General features: G+C 42.6%; 1 protein-coding gene across 16 annotated transcripts in view; it reads left to right on the forward strand.

Annotated features, from left to right (window-relative positions):
- foxp1b (forkhead box P1b) overlaps positions 1 to 20,229 on the forward strand; it is a 211,767-nt gene that overhangs the window by 180,124 nt on the left and 11,414 nt on the right. For all 16 annotated transcript variants that reach the window (XM_036983352.1, XM_036983347.1, XM_036983348.1 and 13 more), the window contains 5 exons: positions 677 to 866; positions 6,347 to 6,460; positions 12,733 to 12,820; positions 16,114 to 16,197; positions 19,925 to 20,135. In XM_036983352.1, the coding sequence (XP_036839247.1) occupies positions 677 to 866; positions 6,347 to 6,460; positions 12,733 to 12,820; positions 16,114 to 16,197; positions 19,925 to 20,135 (687 nt within the window). The remainder of the gene's footprint in view (positions 1 to 676; positions 867 to 6,346; positions 6,461 to 12,732; positions 12,821 to 16,113; positions 16,198 to 19,924; positions 20,136 to 20,229) is intronic.

Raw genomic sequence — 20,229 nt, forward strand, 5'->3', positions numbered from 1 at the left:
CTGGGTTCTCTTAGAGATGGTGTACAGACAGCAGTATCCTTCCTGCTCCCCAATCTGAGGGTGTCAAGGATCGCTGTCAGTCAGCAGGAGAGACAACATGCTCTCTCAGTGTATGTGTTCCAACACACGAATGTCTTGTCTTCAAGGGATTTTTCCCCCCTTCTTTCTAAGGCTGCTGTGTGAGATGCAGTGTGCTTGACTTGTTAAACGAGGTTTAAGTCTTCTGTGTCAGTTGGAGGCGGTGCTGAGCTTTAAGTATTTTGCACATTAATGCGCTTCTGAGGATATTACCCCAGGGTCCTGTTTCTAGAGAAGGTGGGGTGGTGTGGGCTGTTTTGGTTGTAACGTTGCTATTGTAAACTTTTTGTGTGTGTTCTGCCTCTCCTCTTGTTGGGGAAATGATGGTGATTATTCAGATTTCATGCCTTGTCTGGATGTTAATTATTTACTGTGGGCATGAAATGCGTGTGAATGCCAGGGATTTGTGTATACGAACACGCTTCAGATCACAGGGAGAGAGCGGGGGGGGGAGCAAGCGCTCTCAGTGTATTACCCTGTAGTGGAATATTTTTTAATTAATACTTGGCTTTGTTTACAGACCCTTTGATTTAATTATGTGATGAAGAGAGTTGGATTAGCTGCTAATTGATTTAGTTATCCAATTTGTTTGTTTTAGGCATGATTCCAGCAGAGCTTCAGCAGCTGTGGAAGGAGGTGACGAACGTGAAGGAAGAGAACAGCAGCAGCAACAACAACAGCCACCGTGGCCTGGACCTGTCCTCGCCACAACCCCCCAAGAACCCCCTCCTCAACCAACACGCCTCCACCAACGGACAGTACATGAGCCACTCTCTGAAGAGAGAAGGGTGAGTCTTTCTCTCCCCCCCCCCCTTCCACCCGAGCTAACAGCTTTCGTGGAACATGCTGGGCACAATAGAGTTTATTACCAGGGAATGGGTTGTGCCTGAATGTGTTGCGAATGAAGTTGAGCTCATTGATTTATCATTAAATATACCACAGATTATGATATTCGCAACAATCTGACTTCTTTTTCTAAACTGGGGTACAACTAGGCATGTCCTTTCTACTTTATGAAAAAAATTCTAACTGGAACTCATTATGTGTGACATTATCTTTACTGTCATCTTTGACTAAAGAAAACAGGAGGCCTACATAGTCCCCATTTAAAAACTGCAATTCCTTGAAGGGGCCTAAGTTGATGGACATGTTCCCATAGGGCTTTGCCCACAGATGAATATTAATTTATAGTTTGTAAGTACCTTCCTATTTTCATTAAGACGCAGGCTTGTTCTGTGTTTCGGAATCCAGTTGGGGATTGCAGTCAAACACCTGGGAGCGAGGGAATGATTTCGAGTTTAGATTGCAGTAATGAAAATGGGATCAGCACACGATTAATTAGAGGGTCAAGGGTGCTGTTATTTCAGTTGCACTTAGGAAACTGCAGCTGTGACTTGCAGGGCTACGTTTGGTTAAATAAAATTCAAATTACCAACGGTCCTCTCAACAACAGAAAAACACACACCCAGCCACCTTTGCTTTCCCTCCGGATTTTGACGTTTCTGACAGTATGTGAAAACATATTGCAAATTCCCAACACAATACAAAGAGACAACTAGCTTTCTATAGGTGTGGCGTTCAGAACATATTGAAGTCGAGCAATTCACACTGATGTACTGTATTCTTTAGTTAAATAATCATTAGCATCATGTATATTACATAACTAAATAAAAAAAAACACATTCTAACTTTAATTGGAATATGTGTCAAACAGAGACCGTTTATTATTACATGATGTACAAAATACACTATCAATATTTGATGTTGATCTGATGTAAGATCGACGTCAGACAACACAACACACGACTCTTTTCGTTGGTGACTTGACGGGATATTTGTAGGTTTCCCTGGGCCTCTGTGTCTTTAAGGAAGGAATTAATTTGGCATCCAACACGTTGACTTGTTTTCTTGCACTGAGGCGCTGATCTCTGGATTGCTGGTGAGGAGCCTCCAGGCGCCATGAGCTCACTGCACAACATCTGACTTGTTTCACTGATCAAAACCTATGTGTCATTATGAAAGCACTGCAGATGAAAACACGTTTAGCACTCTAAACCATCAGGCCTTGGGAGGTGGAGAAGGGTTCAAACACAGACAGGCAGATAGATAGTCCTCTATGGTGGTAGTGGGGAGATACAGGCCTGCATGGAAAGACCTGGCTATCTCACTCAGCTATAGCTTAACTTGGAATGCCTTATTTGGAAAGGAAATAAATGCTATGTGTTTTACTGATTACGGGATACTAGTTCATCACATGCGTTTGTTTCAATATAATGTGAGACATTTTTAGGTCAAGTGGTGTGACGTCAGTATTTTGACACTCCTTTCGTACATGTTGTCGATGATGTCTCACAGAATGTCCACATTTCACTGAGACATTGCATGGAAAAACCGATAGATCCACCTCTATCCTTTTCACACACTGTCCCAGCCACGTACAGCACACACAACCCCACACAACACCACAGAACACACAGCAAGCTCCAGACACCTCTCCTAGCTCAGTGCAGACAGTATCCACGGGCCCCGGTGCATTCAGTCTGCTCAGTTAGTCAGTCTGAGCTCTAGCCTCTGTGGCTGAAGATTAATCAGAGGGGAGGATATTGACACGCTCGCTTCATCACCTGCTTCAGATATGACCAAACAACAAGTCCCAGCTGAAACATTGGAGAAGACGTGCATGAGAGGCTGCCTCCGATGCCTTGCGCTCCCTGTCAGAGATTAAAGAAGACGTCAACAGCAGTTTAGCACACGCTCCAGTGAAGAAGGCAGTCTGGGGTTGAATATTCACAGAGTATCTTAGATCTGTCAGAATCCCAAGCAGGTGATTTCTCAGCCGTTTCTCTGTTCTGTGCTGTGTGTGGATGGCAACACAACGTTTCCAAACGCGTTTTTCAAATATAGATGACTGATATAAATGAGAATAAAAATAACAAAAATCCCGATTCAACACCGTATGATGCCAATTTAGATTCATACAACTACCAAGAGCATATTCATCTCTTTTGATGATGCGGACTCCATTCTAATCAGAATCCTTGGGAGAAAAAAATAAAACATCTGAAATATTATTAGGCATGATTATTCCATACAAAGCTATAAGAGACGTCTGTGTTATAATCCAGGGATTTGAATAATCAGGTTTTAGATAATGACCTGGACTGGGTGTAAATAGAGAGCATCAACTCATCCTCCCAGTGCTGAACGTAATGAACTTTTAATTGATGTGGTATTGCAAGTCTTTTTGTCATGCAACAGAAACAAGCCACTCTCATGGACCTATTTTCCCGGCCGGGCTCAGATTGGTTTACAGCAAGCCCTAAGTACCATGTAGTTAGTTTCATGTGTCATATAAAATCTGCCCGGGCACAGCGACGCCTGCAACTAAAACCTTAAGTGCATCCACAGGCATCATTCACAGGTCTTTTAACTTCCGTCTTAAGGAAGGAGGAGAAATTCAATCACTGCAGAGACGAGACGTTGTTCCCACTTTTAGCAGCCTCCAAGAGCCCTCACTCGTAGCAGGACGGACAGGGATCCGGACTGAATACGCCCCAACATGGTGAACTGTTGGTTAGTCAGACTGGTCAGAGCTTTGGGATGTGAGAGAAAAACCCCTGTGAGCCAGGTCTCTTTGTTCAATGATTTGCTTATTTAAATGCAATGTATCCTATCTGTACCTGACGTCAATTCCCCATCCCTTTACTGCACTCATTTTGTACAAGAGGGAGAGAGAGATGTGGAGGGAAGAGAGAGCGAGAGCGAGGGAGAGCATCCTCCTTACAAAGCATTTGGCCCACTTACTTCCCAGCAACCATCAGTAACCACAGCTCAGGGACTTCAGCTCAGCAATCTGTTAAGGAGATAAATAATCTGATTTGGCACGACACTCCCCTCGCTCTCGCCTTTAATTTGTCTTACACCCGGAAAATGATAATTAAATCATTTAGGGGTAAACCCTTGAGTGGCAGGAGATATGAGAGAATAGAGTTGGGGCAGTCATCGATACTCACTCTGAGAGATGATAGACCTTATTGTGACTGGCTGTACAGACAGACCACATCCAGACTCTGACCCAGCTTGGTAGACACATCCATCCTCTTTCTGTTTGGTAGCAATAGACTGACTGCCCCAGTGTACTGTATGATCTTACTTAGCACCTTACTTAGAAATAGACTGATTGTGTACAGTGTGCTCTGCTTGTGTTTTTGCCTGCAGTATGGTAGGCCTATGTGTTGGTGTTTACAAAGTGCAACACCTGGAAGATTTGGCCACATTCTGTCTAGGTAGAGGAGCTTTTTGTTCCTATTCTATGCAGGAAGCAGATGACACGGTTTCCCTCATTGCTGTTACAAGATCATTAGAGTTCTCTTCCCCCAGGCAGCAAGGCAGCCTGACAATAATAGCATCCTAACAGACCTGCCCAGGGTGCGAGTCACATTTAACTCCACCACAGGATCAGAGAGAGAGAGAGAGAGAGAGATGAGGAGCTGTTTTTTCTCTTGTAGTACCGAATGAGCTCACAATAGGGAGAAATCCCACAAACTTCAACTATTACACTAATGTAGCTCATTTTGTGTAAATTCTGCCATTTACCACTGTTTAGTCATTTGCCGTTTAAAAGGGCGCTTCTGCCGCCAGCTCCTTCCAAGCTCTGTGCTCACCGACTCCCAGCGCCCACTCCACAATTCAATATCTTATTAATACAGAATTAACCAATGTACCTCCTCCGAAATAATTAAAAAAGGATCTCTTTAAATAAAAAAATCAGCAGTAGCTTTCAACAGTCCACACATTTCCTTGTTAAAAAGTCATTGTAATAGATCTTCTACCATCTATTTATTAGCTATATCAAAACAGAGGTCTTAATGCGTATGCATAATTCATCATTTATTTTTCTTTTCTTTCTTTTTTTAAATATGTCTGACTTTTGAGGGGAAAAAACTGTTAACCACATTCATGAATGCTTCACTGCTCCCTAATTGTAATGCAATTATCACGTTATGAACAATGTGAACTCTTAAGCAAGTAATTATAACGCAAGAAAAACCTGTGACGACCCTTAAAATTTCCTTCTTGAAGTACAGCTTTACCAACATCTATACAAATTTGATTTTAATCTGAACAACGGCGTAGTTTAATCCTGCAAAATTGGCACACCGCGGTTTTATATTTTATATATATATATATATATATATATATATATATATATAAAATGAAAGATTAATGAAAGATTGTTTCTGTAATTGTATGCGTTAGGATTGGTTAAATTGTGCAGAGGGCTTTTCAACAGTCATCCTTAGGAGAGCAAATAGTATCCATATGAATCAGACAATAGTGGTTAGACTGAATGCCTAACGACGGTACTGTGGGGATTTGGACCTAATGAATCTTCCCTTGCCCTCTCTCCCTTCTCAACTCCTGCAGAATGGCTCATTGCGTAAGCAGCAGTGGTGTGCTAGACTAGAGAGCCACTAGCAGCACAGGTGGTGGCGATATAGGACAGTCCCCAAGACTCTTGTAGCTGACACTTGTACAGTGTCTGTGTCCATATGGCACACTGTCTTGTTTTCTAACACACACCGTCTACACGCGCAGGCCTCTGCGTTGTACACTTTCTGGTTATTCTCTGTGTTTCCACTTGACTTGCCATATGGAAGATTTTGTGTAGTTTGTTTTTCGGGACGATCCTGGTATTTACAGCAGATGTTGTGAAGCCGTAAGCCTCTCCTCAGCTGTGCAAGTGTTTGGTCCCTTCTGACGTCGGTTGGTCCGTCCGTCGATCGGTAAATAATTTGCTAGCAGACGGGGGTGTTTGGTGTTTACTGTTTGTGCACGACAGGAGGCTGGCAGATGGATTTTTGTTGTGGGACTGGCCAGCCCGTTCCTCCAGGTGGGTTCTGGGATGGGGCTCAGCGGTCAGGGCGTCTCAGGGAACCCCTGGCTGCCTGGATCAAAGTGGGCTGCTACTCGGATCACTGACAATAAATAGTGACATATTGGGTCCCTCTCACAAGGGCTGCCCCTACGAGGGCCGCAACCTCCAGCCAGAGAGGAAGCATAGATCACAAGGCTCACACTGCCCACAGTTCAAAGGTCAACACAAAGACAGGCTTTTGTGTTGAGACACCACAAGGGGAATTCTCTCCAAACCCATCAGCATCCTCCACTTCAAATGGTGTAGTTCTGTATCATCAGCCATTAAGACATCCTCCACAAAGGGATTGTTAATAGGCAGGCATTAATACCATCTGGCTTTCTCTTCCAGATCAACGCTAGACGACCACCACCACTCTCACCATAGTCACCCGCTCTATGGGCATGGGGTTTGCAAGTGGCCTGGATGCGAGGCGGTATTTGAGGACTTCCAGTCATTCCTAAAGTAAGTTTACGCTGCATCTCTCTGCAGCATGTTATGTAAAGTACCATCAAAAGTTTGGACACACCTACAGTACTCATTCCAGGGTATTTTCTTTCTCTTTACTATTTTTTACATTGTGGAATAATAGTGAAGATATCAAAACAATGAATAACACATATGGAATCATGTAGTAATGACACAAATGTAAAACAAATCCAAATATATGTTATATTTGAGATTCTTCTTGGCATTCTCTCAACCAGCTTCATGAGGTAGTCACCTGGAATACATTTCAATTAACAGGTGTGCCTTGTTAAAAGTTCATTTGTGTAAATAATGGTCTCATTTGAGTCAATCAGTTGTGTTGTGACAAGGTAGAGGTGGTATACAGACGATAGCCCTATTTGGTAAAAGACCAAGTCCATATTATGGCAAGAACAGCTCAAATAAGCAAATAGAAAAGACAGTCCATCGTTACTTTAAGACATGAAGGTCAGTCAATCCGGAACATTTCAAGAACTTTGAAAGTTTCTTCAAGTACAGTCGCAAAAACCATCAACCGCTATAATGAAACTGGCTCTCATGAGGACCGCCACAGGAAAAGAAGACCCAGTGTTACCTCTACTGCAGAGGATAAGTTCATTAGAGTTACCAGCCTCAGAAATTGCAGTCCAATTAAATTCTTCAGAGTTTAAGTAACAGACACATCTCAGAATCAACTGTTCAGAGACTGCGTGAATCAGGCCTTCATGGTCAAATTGCTGCAAAGAAACCACTACTAAAGGACACTAAAAAGAAGAAGAGACTTGCTTGTGCCAAAAAACACGAGCAATGGACATTAGACTGGTGGAAATCTGTCCTTTGGTCTGATGAGTCCAAATTTGAGATTTTTGGTTCAAACCGCCTGTGTCTTTGTGAGACACAGAGTAGGTGAACGGAGGATCTCTGCATGTGTGGTTCCTACCGCGAGGCATGGAGGAGGAGGTGTGATGGTGTGGGGGTGCTTTGCTGGTGACACTTAACCAGCATGGCTATCACAGCATTCTGCAACGATACGCCATCCTTTCTGGTTTGCGCTTAGTGGGACTGTCATTTGTTTTTCAACAGGACAATGACCCAAAACACACCTCCAGGATGTAAGGGCTATTTGACCAAGAAGGAGAGTGATGGGGGCTGAATCATATGACCTGGCTTCTACAATCACCTGACCTCAACCCAATTGAGATGGTTTGGAATGAGTTGGACCGCAGAGTGAAGGAAAAGCAGCCAACAAGTGCTCAACATATGTGGGAACTCCTTCAAGACTGTTGAAAAGCATTCCTCATGAAGCTGGTTGAGAGAATGTCAAGTGTGTGCAAAGCTGCCATCAAGGCAAAGGGTGGCTACTTTGAAGAATCTAAAATATAACATTTATTTTGAATGTTTAACACTTTTGGTTACTACATGATTCATAGTTTTTATGTCTTCACAATTATTCTACAATGTAGAAAATAGTAAAAAATAAAGAAAAAGTATGAGTATGTGTATGTGTGTGTGTGTCCAAACATATGAGTATGTGTGTCCAAACATTTGACTGGTACTGTATGTTACTCCAGTGTCTTGTTCCTGTGGGTGTCTGGCGCTCTTCTTGAGATGGTTAAGGTTTCCCCTGGGGCTCAGTGCCACTACAGGTGCAACGGTTTGTTGTGTGTGTGTTTGTACATTTGTGCGCATGGGCATGTACGTGTGTGTGTGTGTTTGCGTGCGTGCGTGCGTGCGTATATGTGTGTGAGTGCGTGTTGGGTGTGTTGTTGTGCCTCTCTGAGGGTGTTGGGGTGTGGTCTCCACTGGGCCCTGTAGGGGCCTCTAATTCCTGTGATAAGTACCGTCCCCATGGTGATTCTGGACGTTTTTCCCAAACAAACAACGGGAGGATGTTTATCTGGGGCACCCGACACTCAGGGCGCTCCGCATGTTTGCCCTTGTCACTGGACAGGGATTGGTGTATGTGCCTTCACTTCCCTCACTCAGCTCTTTCTGCCTCTCTCTTGCTTTCTTTCTGTCTCTCTCTGTTTGCTCTTCTCTTCTGCTGTCTTTATTTTTGTCTCTACACTGCCTCTCTCACCAAACTTGCCTAAGAAGCTGTCTTTAGATCACACCTTAATAACAGCACCAGAACTAACTTATTTTCACATCTCAGTAGTTTTACTCCTCAATAACCTAAATTATAACCAAGGCCATTGGACCCTCTAAAATATTTTCATTTGAGTAATTTAGCAGATGCTCTTATCACGACTTACAACTGAGTGCATTCTTTTTCATATATATCTTCTTTTTTTTCATACCACTCTCACGTGGGAGTCGAACCCACAACCCTGGCATTGCAAGCACCATGCTCTACCAACTGAGCCACACAGGAATCCGTCTCAGGGTCTTTTGGCTTCTTCTAATTCATATCCACTCTCACCTGGGCCTGTGATGTACTGTATCGTCCCCTGTCCAGACCTGACCCTGGTTTACTAATCAACATCGTGTGCAGTGTTCTGTGGGTAATCCAACACATGACACCATCATGGCTACAGAGACAGAGGATGAAAACATCTGTGCTGTGGCAGCAGATCAATGGGTGTCTGTCGGCCCGGATTAGTGGCACTTTAAACAAGATATGACACATTTCCATTATCCTGGGCCTAAACTAAAACAAGTAGTCAGGGCACACAGAGGTCCCTCACAAGATACAGTGGGTGGAGACTTAACAGTCACTGCACTTCTGCTGTTCCTACTCTGTGATTGGCTTCTCATTTCATACTATGCAGCTGGTCACTTTGAGAGAAGTTTGTTTTGAAAAGTGTCCTAAAGTGTTTACAGCACCGCAAAACACTTTGAGATCATTTTTTATGATAATAATGTAAGCTACCCTGGATTTATGTGAACTGAGAGAAAGAACAGAATGTTTGAGTCGTTTTTTTTTACTCTGTTTTTAACACAATTTTCACTAAGTTGTTCGACTTAACATTACAAATGAGCAAAAATGTGTCTATTTTCTTATCCCTTCACATTTCAGTTTTGGGAGTGTCACCTTCAAAACCATCACTATTTATTGTATTCTGACATTGCCTCACACTTTGTTTATAGAAGTGAGCGGAATTAAACATCTGTATGCCTGGTAAAGCTCTCCTTAGAAAAAAAGCCTTTTAGTGCACTCTGCAATGTTTTTATCATGGCAACATCTTGTTTACTTTAGTTGCCTGCCTAAACTTCTCGGAACATGTTAAGAAAACCTTCGGAGAGAGCCTCTACAAAGCCGCCTTTGTGTAACAGCAGCAGGCAAGAGAGCAAGCAGCTCACCAAGGTGTTAACTCTCAAACCCTTAAGCGCTTCCACATGAAACCCGGAGACTGATACCCCACAAATAAAAACAATAAATAGTTCAGGGATATGCTAACAATACCTTTTAGAAATGATTGTTCAGGCGGATAGATATGTTGGAAGTGATCTGGAGGAGACAGTAGAGACTGTGTGTGTGTGAGAGACAGCAGAACACTGAGTATTGTGTAGGAGAGTGGGAAAGGTGAGGAAGACTCTAACGTCAACCAGATTTCAGCTCGGCATGCCAACAGTAACAACTAACACGGGAGTGAAATGTTGTTTTAAACTGTGTGCGTATTTATTCTGTCTTTCAAAGGAAACATGAATACCTACATACACTGTCTCGATAAATAAAAAGGGCCAAATCCTATTCCTGTTTTCAATTCAGTGCTGTGAGAGGTGGGGTCCGGATCGTAGCAGAGCTCAGTGTTTTTATGAGGGTCAGGACCCCCGCTTCAGTGGCCGTTCAAAGGTCACAGCCAGTGAAACACTGCACTGCCCTCTAGTGCTGCACCCTCTGCCTCTCTCTCGCTCTCATAAAACGAACTGACTCTCATACCTCAACACTCTCTGAGAATTGCTGAAGAAAGAATAGGCTATTTGGTGGGTATGTCTTTTGTGGACAATGTTCATCATATATCTCAACACGGGTCTCCTAAAAGATGTATTTGAAAATCGTTGAACAATATTCTTGAATATCTTATATTTAAAATGCAGTTTGGACCCGATGTGCAAACAGTTTTATTAAAACCAATGAAAATAGAAATGAAAATGTACACAATGATCAGCTACAGAGTATATGGACATGTGCCATAGTGCTGGTCCAAAGTAGTGGGTCCAGAGTATATAATTAAAACCAGCTAAAACGAAAGGCACACTAAATGATATGTAAAAAGCTGACTGTGTAAGGAATGTCTATTTAACTTGTTTTATTGTGGCAATTTACATTAGGGACTGTCATCCTGACAGAAAGCTTTTAAAATCTGTTTCATTTCAAGTCCAGAAAGTGACACATGCCAACGTTCATAGTCTCTCTCGATGTCAATTCCCCGTATCCCCAGCTAGCTCCCTGTATCCAGACGCTCTTCGCAGGGCTGCATTAGGGGCCATTTGAATATTTCATTTCCTATTAATTATGCACTGTGACTCTCCATGTCATTAGAAGGGGGGAAAAAATCTCATGTAACAAAGGATGAAAAGAAGCAAGGCGCATGGCTTCTGTGAACAGAGAAATTCCGAAGCGCATCACGTAGGTCACCCTTCAATGAAAATGAGGTCTATGCCGGTTAAATAAATTGAAGTTGAAACGTCTTTACCTATTCTTTTTTTTTTTTTTTTTTTGTAAGATGTACTGAAATGTTTACCGGTTTCAACCTACTTAATTAAATGGCCTTTTATTTCATTCAGATAAATGTGGAGCTGAGTGGACAGAATTGATTTCAGCAGTCAGGGTTATCGTTCACGCTTTCTTCAGATATGCCTTCATTTCTGTCTTTTTGTCAAAATAATTACATTGAAAATACTGAATATATATTACAGACTATTTAAAAAATATATATATATACAACCGGGACATCTGAAAAGCAGTGTATTTGCCAAAAAGATTTAAATCAATGTGCCCAAGGTTGAAAATAGCCCTCTAAAAGAGAAACCTTCACATTCAAGCAGAATGCCATCAATTTCCCCTCCCTTCACATAATGTCAGTTTTGTGTGTGTCTGTGGCTTTTTAATGCACAAATGTGTTGTCGGTATGTTAAGCAATCGGCCCATAACAAAACTGCCAGGGTGGCCTTTAGATTTATTGGGCCATCACTTCAGCTCGGCCTGCCATTGCTGCTGCCCCGGTCAGGTCTGGCTACTTTTTGCAATAAATGACAGAAAACGTGTATTTGAGAAGGCAGGCACGTCGCACACCATTCCTCCCTCTGCCGGCGCCACTGTGAGCGCGTAGAGGCATGCCTAGTGACAGTGACCTACATGGTCACTGAAGATGTGATATAATTTATGATATATATAATATATTGGATCCATTAGCGAGCATAATGAAGTAGTGAAATGAAAGGGTATTTGTGAAATCAGTTCAAACATCCTGCTCGGATTATGATTAAATGATTAATGAAATGCCCCTGCATAAGCATTTTCAAACAGTAATTCATGCGCAGGCTGATAAAAATCCTCCAATCATATTTCCTTCACTCGTGAACCTTATCTCCACCATTTTATATAAATCACGGAAAAAATCCTGTCTGCTGCCGGGCAAGCTACTTATTTAGATTAGTAAAAAAACGTGCAGGAAAAGAGAACATCTTCGCAGTATAAAATAATCATGCATAATTATATTCATAATTCAAGTTTGTGACAGATTCCATCTCTCTTCTTCTTGTTGTCCTTTGCCTTTCCGTCTGGCTTCATTTGACTTCTCTTCATCTTGATGACATAATTAACTAAAAAAATCCACCAAAATAAGGAGAATGTGCCAAAAAGGCATAACCAGAAAGGCAATGGTGCCATCTTTGAAAAGAAAGGTTGCACAGTGAAGCACTGTATAATTTACTAAATTAATCCAACCTGAAATTTTTAAGTCATTTTTCTTATCTATGAAGTTAAGTTTGAGCAGATATGGCCACCTCATGAAATATGGATTCCTTTCTTCTTTGCTTAAATAATTCCTTTTCAGGTTATGCAGATATTGTTTTATAAATCCTGGTAATATTATGGTAGTTTTATATTTCTGGATCTGCACAGTATTTACTCATTATTATCTGTATGTGTGTTCACCATTCCTACTTTATTCCCACAGTACCCATACAAAGGAATTACTAGATCACGTAATCACATAAAGAATTCTAGGATTTTTATTCAATTGTATAAAAGGCTGCAGTAAAACCATGTGAAGACACACGGAGCTGAGAATCTTTGTTTTCTCTTTTATCTTTTCTCTCAGGCATCTCAACAATGAGCACGCCCTGGACGACAGGAGCACAGCCCAATGTCGGGTGCAAATGCAGGTCGTACAGCAGCTGGAACTACAGGTATTGTCTCTCGTTTTCGCCAAATATGTGTGGCTCCTTTCCTGACACTTCCTCTGTCTACTGCCCTCCCCCTGTCTCGCAAATATGAACCATGGGTCACACATTGAGGGGGGTGGAAGAATAAAATGATTTTGTACATTTGTGAGTAACCAGTCATTAAAAATGTGTTATGTATGCATGACAGCAAGGCAAAGATATATGAAGGGCTCCGGGGCTAAGTAGAGAAGATAATTACATTTTGAATTTTACTGGGTTTTAAGGTTATTTATGACTTTAAACTGTTTGGCACCAACAATAAAACACTTCTTGAAATGCTCAGGCAGCAGCCAACGATGGGCTCCCTCAGTGTCTACTAGGTTTATTGGAACAGAAAGATACGGTACAATATTTCTCACAAATAACAGTGATAAGGAATATTAATGCAGTCCTCCCATGAGTGGTCTGATAGGCACTTCGTCCATACGAGGGACCCTGGAAAATATGCATATGTACATTAAGTATGCGCTAATGGAAAAAGGGATGGCACAATTTTGGTCCATTAGTGTGCGTAAGTAAGAGCTGTGGAGAGGTGGTCTGAACACTCTCTACTGGTCCCAATGCCCTCTAGGCTGGAACCAGGTGCCTTTGGGGAAGGTTTGCACACATTTTATTACAACTGAAAGGTAGACACAACAAACCATTCCATTAACTGTTGTTTTTGTGTATTTATTTGTTGCTAAGCAGGCATTGTCATCAATGGCATTTTTATGTATAACAGATTTGATGATGTATATACAGTTGAAGTCGGAAGTTTACATACACCTTAGCCAAATACATTTAAACTCGGTTTTTCAAAATTCCTGACATTTAATCCTAGTAAAATTCCCTTTCTTAGGTCAGATAGGATCACCACTTTATTTTAAGAATGTGAAGTGTCAGAATAATAGTAGAGAGAGTGATTTATTCCAGCTTTTATTTCTTTCATCACATTCCCAGTGGGTCAGAAGTTTACATACACTCAATTAGTATTTGGTAGCATTGCCTTAGAATTGTTTAACTTGGGTCAAACATTTCAGGTAGCCTTCCACAAGCTTCCCTCAGTAAGTTGGGTGAATTTTGGGCTATTCCTCCTGACAGAGTTGGTGTAACTGAGTCAGGTTTGTAGGCCTCCTTGCTCGCACACGCTTTTTCAGTTCTGCCCACAAATTTTCTATAGGATTGAGGTCAGGGCTTTGTGATGGCCACTTCAATACCTTGACTTTGTTGTCCTTAAGCCATTTTGCCACAACTTTGGAAGCATGCTTGGGGTCATTGACCATTAGGAAGACCCATTTGCGACCAAGCTTTAACTTCCTGACTAATGTCTTGAGATGTTGCTTCAATATATCCACATCATTTTCCTGCCTCATGATGCCATCTATTTTGTGAAGTGCACCAGTCCCTCCTGCAGCAAAGCACCCCCACAACATGATGCTGCCACCCCTGTGCTTCACGGTTGGGATGGTGATCAGAAGCTTATGAAGCCATGACATCATTTTCGGGAATTTTCCAAGCTTAAAGGCACAGTCAACTTAGTGTATGTAAACTTCTGACCCACTGGAATTTTGATACAGTGAATTATAAGTGAATTAATCTGTCTGTAAACAATTGTTGGAAAAATTACTTGTGTCATGCACAAAGTAGATGTCCTAACCGACTTGCCCAAACTAAGAAATTTGTGGAGTGGTTGAAAAACGAGTTTTAATGACTCCAACCTAAGTGTATGTAAACTTCCGACTTCAACTTATTTATTAGAGAGGGGTAAAGAAAGATTTTGTTCGGGCGCCAGGCAGGTATTAACCATGACGAAAGGAAAAGAGTAGAATAGAGAGAGTACCACTACCAGACCCACACACATCAGCAGAAGAGACTGCCTAGAGGGTAGCCTGTTTCCCAGATAGCCAGTGGAGAGAAAAAAGAATACACACCATATAAAACCCACATCACAGCACAGGGGTAACCCAAACAAGAATACCTCATACAATAATACTAATACTAATAATGGCAGAGCAATTCAACAGCAACTTCATACAAGAACGAACCCAGTCATCAACATAGGATTTGCAATAATCTGTATTATTTTCTAGTGGATGAGTGCAGAGGGTATGAATGTGGGGGGGGTGTTCATCAACACAACAAAGGCCTTAAAAATGTCCACAGTCTTCTCGGCCACATGTCATTAGTACACCTCAATACAGTTCACATAACAATACACAACTTGCAAGCAACCTCCCTTTTAACTAAAATGTCCAAATACTTCTGGCAGGGCAATAATAGTCCAGCTCTAATGAACTTCAATGGGAAGTGCATTGGAAAAATAGAGAGTCTGTTGCAGGGTAAAGCACTGGAACGATAGAGGGAAGAGAAAAAGAGAGAGAACAAGAGAGATCTTAGCTGTGGTCTTCAGGCGTGCAGGTGTACTGTCTGACTGTCTGATGGTTTGTTGGTTTGTATGTTAAAGCTTCGCAACAATGTTGCTACTAATCCATGCGATCCATAACGGGCGTGGTCCCAAACGAAAACAACCACGACCTAGAGCGATTACACCGATGATTGAGTTAAAACACTCTATAAACTACACACGCTGAAAACAAACAAAACTTCTGCAGCACAGCACACACAATCAAACTGTCGCGCCACCAAAGAGCCCCTCCCCAAAGAGCTGAATGAGCTCTCTTTATTTCCTCCTTCCTTACTGCTCATGCGCTCTTAAAGTGGCAGTGCACGGTGAAGGCTCCGTGCAGATTTCGCCACAAACTGTACTACCATTTATCATAGTTACAAACGCAATGACGATGAACAGAATTTTAACCTCAAACGACGAGGTTACAAGTTCAGTTAAGCGTTTCACAACACTACCATATTACTTATTATTTCCGCTCTGGTTGTGTGTATCATTGAGAGCAACTCGGTGTGTGTGTTTATCAGACACATCCTGATTCCTCCCCCTAACCCAGCATATCTCTATAATGTGACCTGGCAGCTACTGTAAGACCGAGTGGACAGTTTAGGACAGGTAGGCAGATCCAGGGTTTGTTATTGGCAATGGGACCTAGAGTATAGTTTAGCCTTGAAGAAGAGACATCGCCATGTAGACTTGTTCATGAACATTAAGGTATCAATATACACCAAAGTTTATAATCAGAGCAGCATAATAAATAAACATATATGACATACAGTGAGAAATAACATAATGCATTGGATTGTACTACAGAGAATTCGATTTTTGTTCATAAAGGATTTAATGGTCGTTTTTTCCCCCCTTCTCATTACAGCTGGCGAAAGACAAAGAGCGTCTGCAAGCCATGATGACGCATCTCCACGTCAAATCCACTGAGCCCAAGCCGACCCCACAGCCAGTGAGTAAACTCACTACCACATGCCTGTTTTCCGTCCTCCTCGTCTCTCACTTGTCTAATTGCCACACTTATATGTATTAATGTATTTCCTCATCTCTTTTTATGTACCTGCTAAACGAAAGCAGCTGCTCACTTGAAAGGAGCACAAAAAAAAAATGTTTTGGTCACATATTTTGACATCCCAGCTTCTATTTTGTTCTGATGATTAACTCGGAGCACATGGTAACAGCGGTCAGTGGCGGCTGAACTGGTGTTGGTATGAGCCGACACCATAGACCTCTGTGGCGTGGTGAAATATAGACTTTTCTTTGAAATGGGAAAAAATCTCCTCAACGTCTTCAATTGGTTGTGAAGACGGTATCCGGGGGATTCCCCCAAAATAAGCTTCAGAAATACAACATGTTTCTCAAATTAAGAGCAATCGTGATGGCTGTTCAATTCCTTATCTTGACACATTTTTCGGACCATAACACCATGTCTGTTATGTCATCATGTCACGATATAACTTACTGTTTAATCCTTGTCTTACAGGGGTACCACTTAAAAATACAGCGTACTGCTATTTTGTCATGTTTAAGAAGGAGCGCCATTACCATAGTTCAGTCATTGTGACAGTTCATTCATAGTGCCAAAGGCATGAGGGCCATTACACTGCTGGGCTGAACACAGAGACACACACACACACACACACACACACACAGAGAGAACCGCTCCTCTGACAAGTTCCTTTCAAAGCCTCAATCATATATTTACAGTCAGTCTGGAGCTATTGACGGGCAGAATCTCTGTACGGTGCGCCACATAGCGCAGGAAGGCAGGCAGGAAGGCAGGCAGTCACCAAAGTGCCTGGAGATGTGACAATAGGCTGCTTGTCGGAGCTTTGCCTCTGTCACACACACTGATTGTGTAGATTAGGCTTCAGAACGAGTGCCTGTCACGGGGACATTTGTATATGAAAAGTGGCTGGGGCAGCAGATAGCATCTTGACTACTCTACCTCTCCCCAGGGCCAGTGGGAATGGCTGTGTCAGGGCTCTGTGCTAAAGCTCTGGGGGGTGGGTACCAGACCAGTGCTGCTTTTATTCAAATAAATACAATTCCTGCATTCTCCAGCGGGGGTGCAGTGCATGCTGGTAGCTGCAATGATATGCTATGATAAATGTGTCTAGCCATGGTGTGGCTCAGTGGCTGGATCAGTGGGGGAATCCCACAGTCCCAGCTGGAGCTCTCAGTTAGACTGGAGCTGGAGCTGACCTCAGACCAGGCTTTAGACTATAGACTGTTCAGGGAGTGGATGTTGATGGGAGAAAAAACATTCAGTCACGACAGACAACAGCAATTGCCTGCATTTTACAGTTACTATTTTACAGTTAGTCCTAATTAAATGCATAACACATAGATATATACTGTACATACAGTGTCAACTGAATATGATTTAATTTATTCCTATGAGCTTTAAAAATATATATATATAAAAAAAGAGCTGAAGAATACAGTGCATAAACAATGTGTGTGTGTGTGTGTGTGTGTGTGTGTGTGTGTGTGTGTGTGTGTGTGTGTGTGTGTGTGTGTGTGTGTGTGTGTGTGTGTGTGTGTGTGTGTGTGCATGCGTGTGTGTGTGCATGCGTGTGTGTGTGTTTTTGTTTGTCTTTGTGTGGGCGTGGGGTTGGGTCTCTGTAGTTGGTGTCACTAAGCATTCTCGTCAGAAGTCTGACCTTTTCGCAGTACATAATTAAGGAGGGACTTTTTTGTTTATTTTCTTTAGCAGCTTGGCAAGTCAAAGCCAGTATAATTAGATCACCAATTACCATTTCATTAATTTCTGTCTGAAGTCTCATTTTGTCTCTGCACTGGAGTGAGCCCAAATGCTGAGGGAAACAAAGGCCAGGCTATTACCAGGCTGTCTGGCCTATTGTTGAGGGCCACTCACTGTTTTTGGCTGAGGAATATGGATGAAACATGAAACAAAGACTGCTAATCCACAGGAAAATAAGTCTATTGATAGTATTGTGTCAGAAAACAACCAACCCAAGTGTGATTTATTTGGCCCTTGATTTAGAATAACACCCTCGTACAGTAGTGAATGTACCGTATACATTTATGTGCTTACAGTAATTGTGTAACACATGATTTGTGTAGAACTCTGCCAAAAAAGGCATTTTCTGGCCTCAGAATTCTTAATAAACATCACATGCTGTATTTATACATCTCTATTGATGCAGGGAAAAAAACAGACACAATTCCCATGTTTTAGCAAGTGTAATGCAAATGAATACAAATACACAGACTACAATTCATTCAAAAAAAATCACACTAGCCGTAACCTCGTTAAGTCAATGTCATGTCAAGGATAAATATAGCGGTGGTGCCAGCCGTGCAGGCAGCCCCAGATTTCTTTATTATATACCTGTCTATCATGTGGGGCCCTCTTGGTGGTAATGACTGTTAATAGGGTTGTGGTAATTGGGTGGCCGTGGAGGATCCATGTGGGGGGGGGGGGTGAGATGTTAAACACTGTCTGTTCACTTTCACCTGCAAGCCCTGCGCCTCCACTGTAACCCACAACCATTATCAGCTAAACTTAGACATCCGATACCTCCAAAGCAATTGACAGCGTTGGCATTTCATTAATTTGTTAGCACAATCCACAAATGATTGTCAAAGATGAGACGCCTCCTGCCCACTCTCTCTCTCTCTCTCTCTCTCTCTCTCTCTCTCTCTCTCTCTCTCTCTCTCTCTCTCTCTCTTTCTTTTTCTCTTTCTTTTTCTCTCTCTCTTTCTCTTTCTTTCTCTACTCTCTCTCTCTCTCTACTTTCTTTCTTTCTCTCTCTCTCTCTCCCTCTCTCTTTTTTTTTTCCTCCCCTCTTTCCTTGCAGACTAAAGTCATGTTTAATTTGGAAACTGGCCTCCTTTGGCAAATGAGCAATTAGAACAATTTTGTGCGAATATGTATATGTGTCATTAGCTTTCCTGCAAATTAATAGCAGGAGCAATGGGTCAGACTAGAATTTTCCACTTGACTGCTGCTCCACTGTGGAGGCTTGGCAGAGTTTGGAAGCAGCCACAGCTGCTGGAAGCCATGGTATACGTTCGGAGCACTTGGCTTAATTCGTTTACCTTGTAGCCATTATTACTAATATCCCTTCCCACACCCCCACCCTTGACAGAAAAGCAACTCCTCTCATTCTCCCTCTCAACCAAATATTTGGGATGCATCTTGCGCCAGACAGCGTAGCCCAGGTGATGGGGTCATTCAGATACAGCATTTAATCATCAGATCACCTCCATAAGCATCTCCTAATTAGAGTCCTTACAATACAATTTCAGCTTGTAATTAGCCCAGATTGGCCGCTTCCTTTCCGTGGCTTATTAGTAGCTGCTCAGCGGTAGGTAAGAATCACATTGTCATTTGTCAGGGCTGTTAGGGCCGCCCATCTCCCCTTGCCAGTCGCCACGGATGTGATGCCAGCAGATCAAACAAAGGGAAGAAAACAGAGAGCAGGGAGCTGAGCCGTTAGAGGAGTAGGAGACGGGAGGTGGAGAGAGCATGAGCAGGACTCCTCGGTTGTTTTCTAAGCGTTTAGCGAACGTTCACGGATCATCCTCGGGGTTGGCCATAATTAGAGCTGTGATCAGCTTAGCCAATGAGGCATCTGAGACGCCGGGTAATTAACAAGCTTTTGTCTGTCTGTCTGTCTGTGTTTTGTTTTGTTTACTCTCCCTCCCAGCTCAACCTGGTGTCCAACGTCACCCTGTCCAAAACAGCCCCCCCTGAGGCCTCGCCCCCTCTGAGCCTGCCCCAGACCCCAACCACCCCCACGGCCCCCCTGACTCCCCTGTCCCAGGCCTACTCCGTCATCACCCCCAACAGCCTCCACCACAGCGTGGGCCCCATGCGCCGGCGCTACTCTGACAAATACAACATGCCCATTTCCCCAGGTATTGGAAGCATATACCACACACACATAAACACACACACACGCCCGCACATACAATTTCAAGTCTATCACACTACAAATGTATCTATAAAAGC

Source organism: Oncorhynchus mykiss, chromosome 7, assembly GCF_013265735.2.
Source record: "Oncorhynchus mykiss isolate Arlee chromosome 7, USDA_OmykA_1.1, whole genome shotgun sequence".
Classification (NCBI taxonomy): domain Eukaryota; kingdom Metazoa; phylum Chordata; class Actinopteri; order Salmoniformes; family Salmonidae; genus Oncorhynchus; species Oncorhynchus mykiss.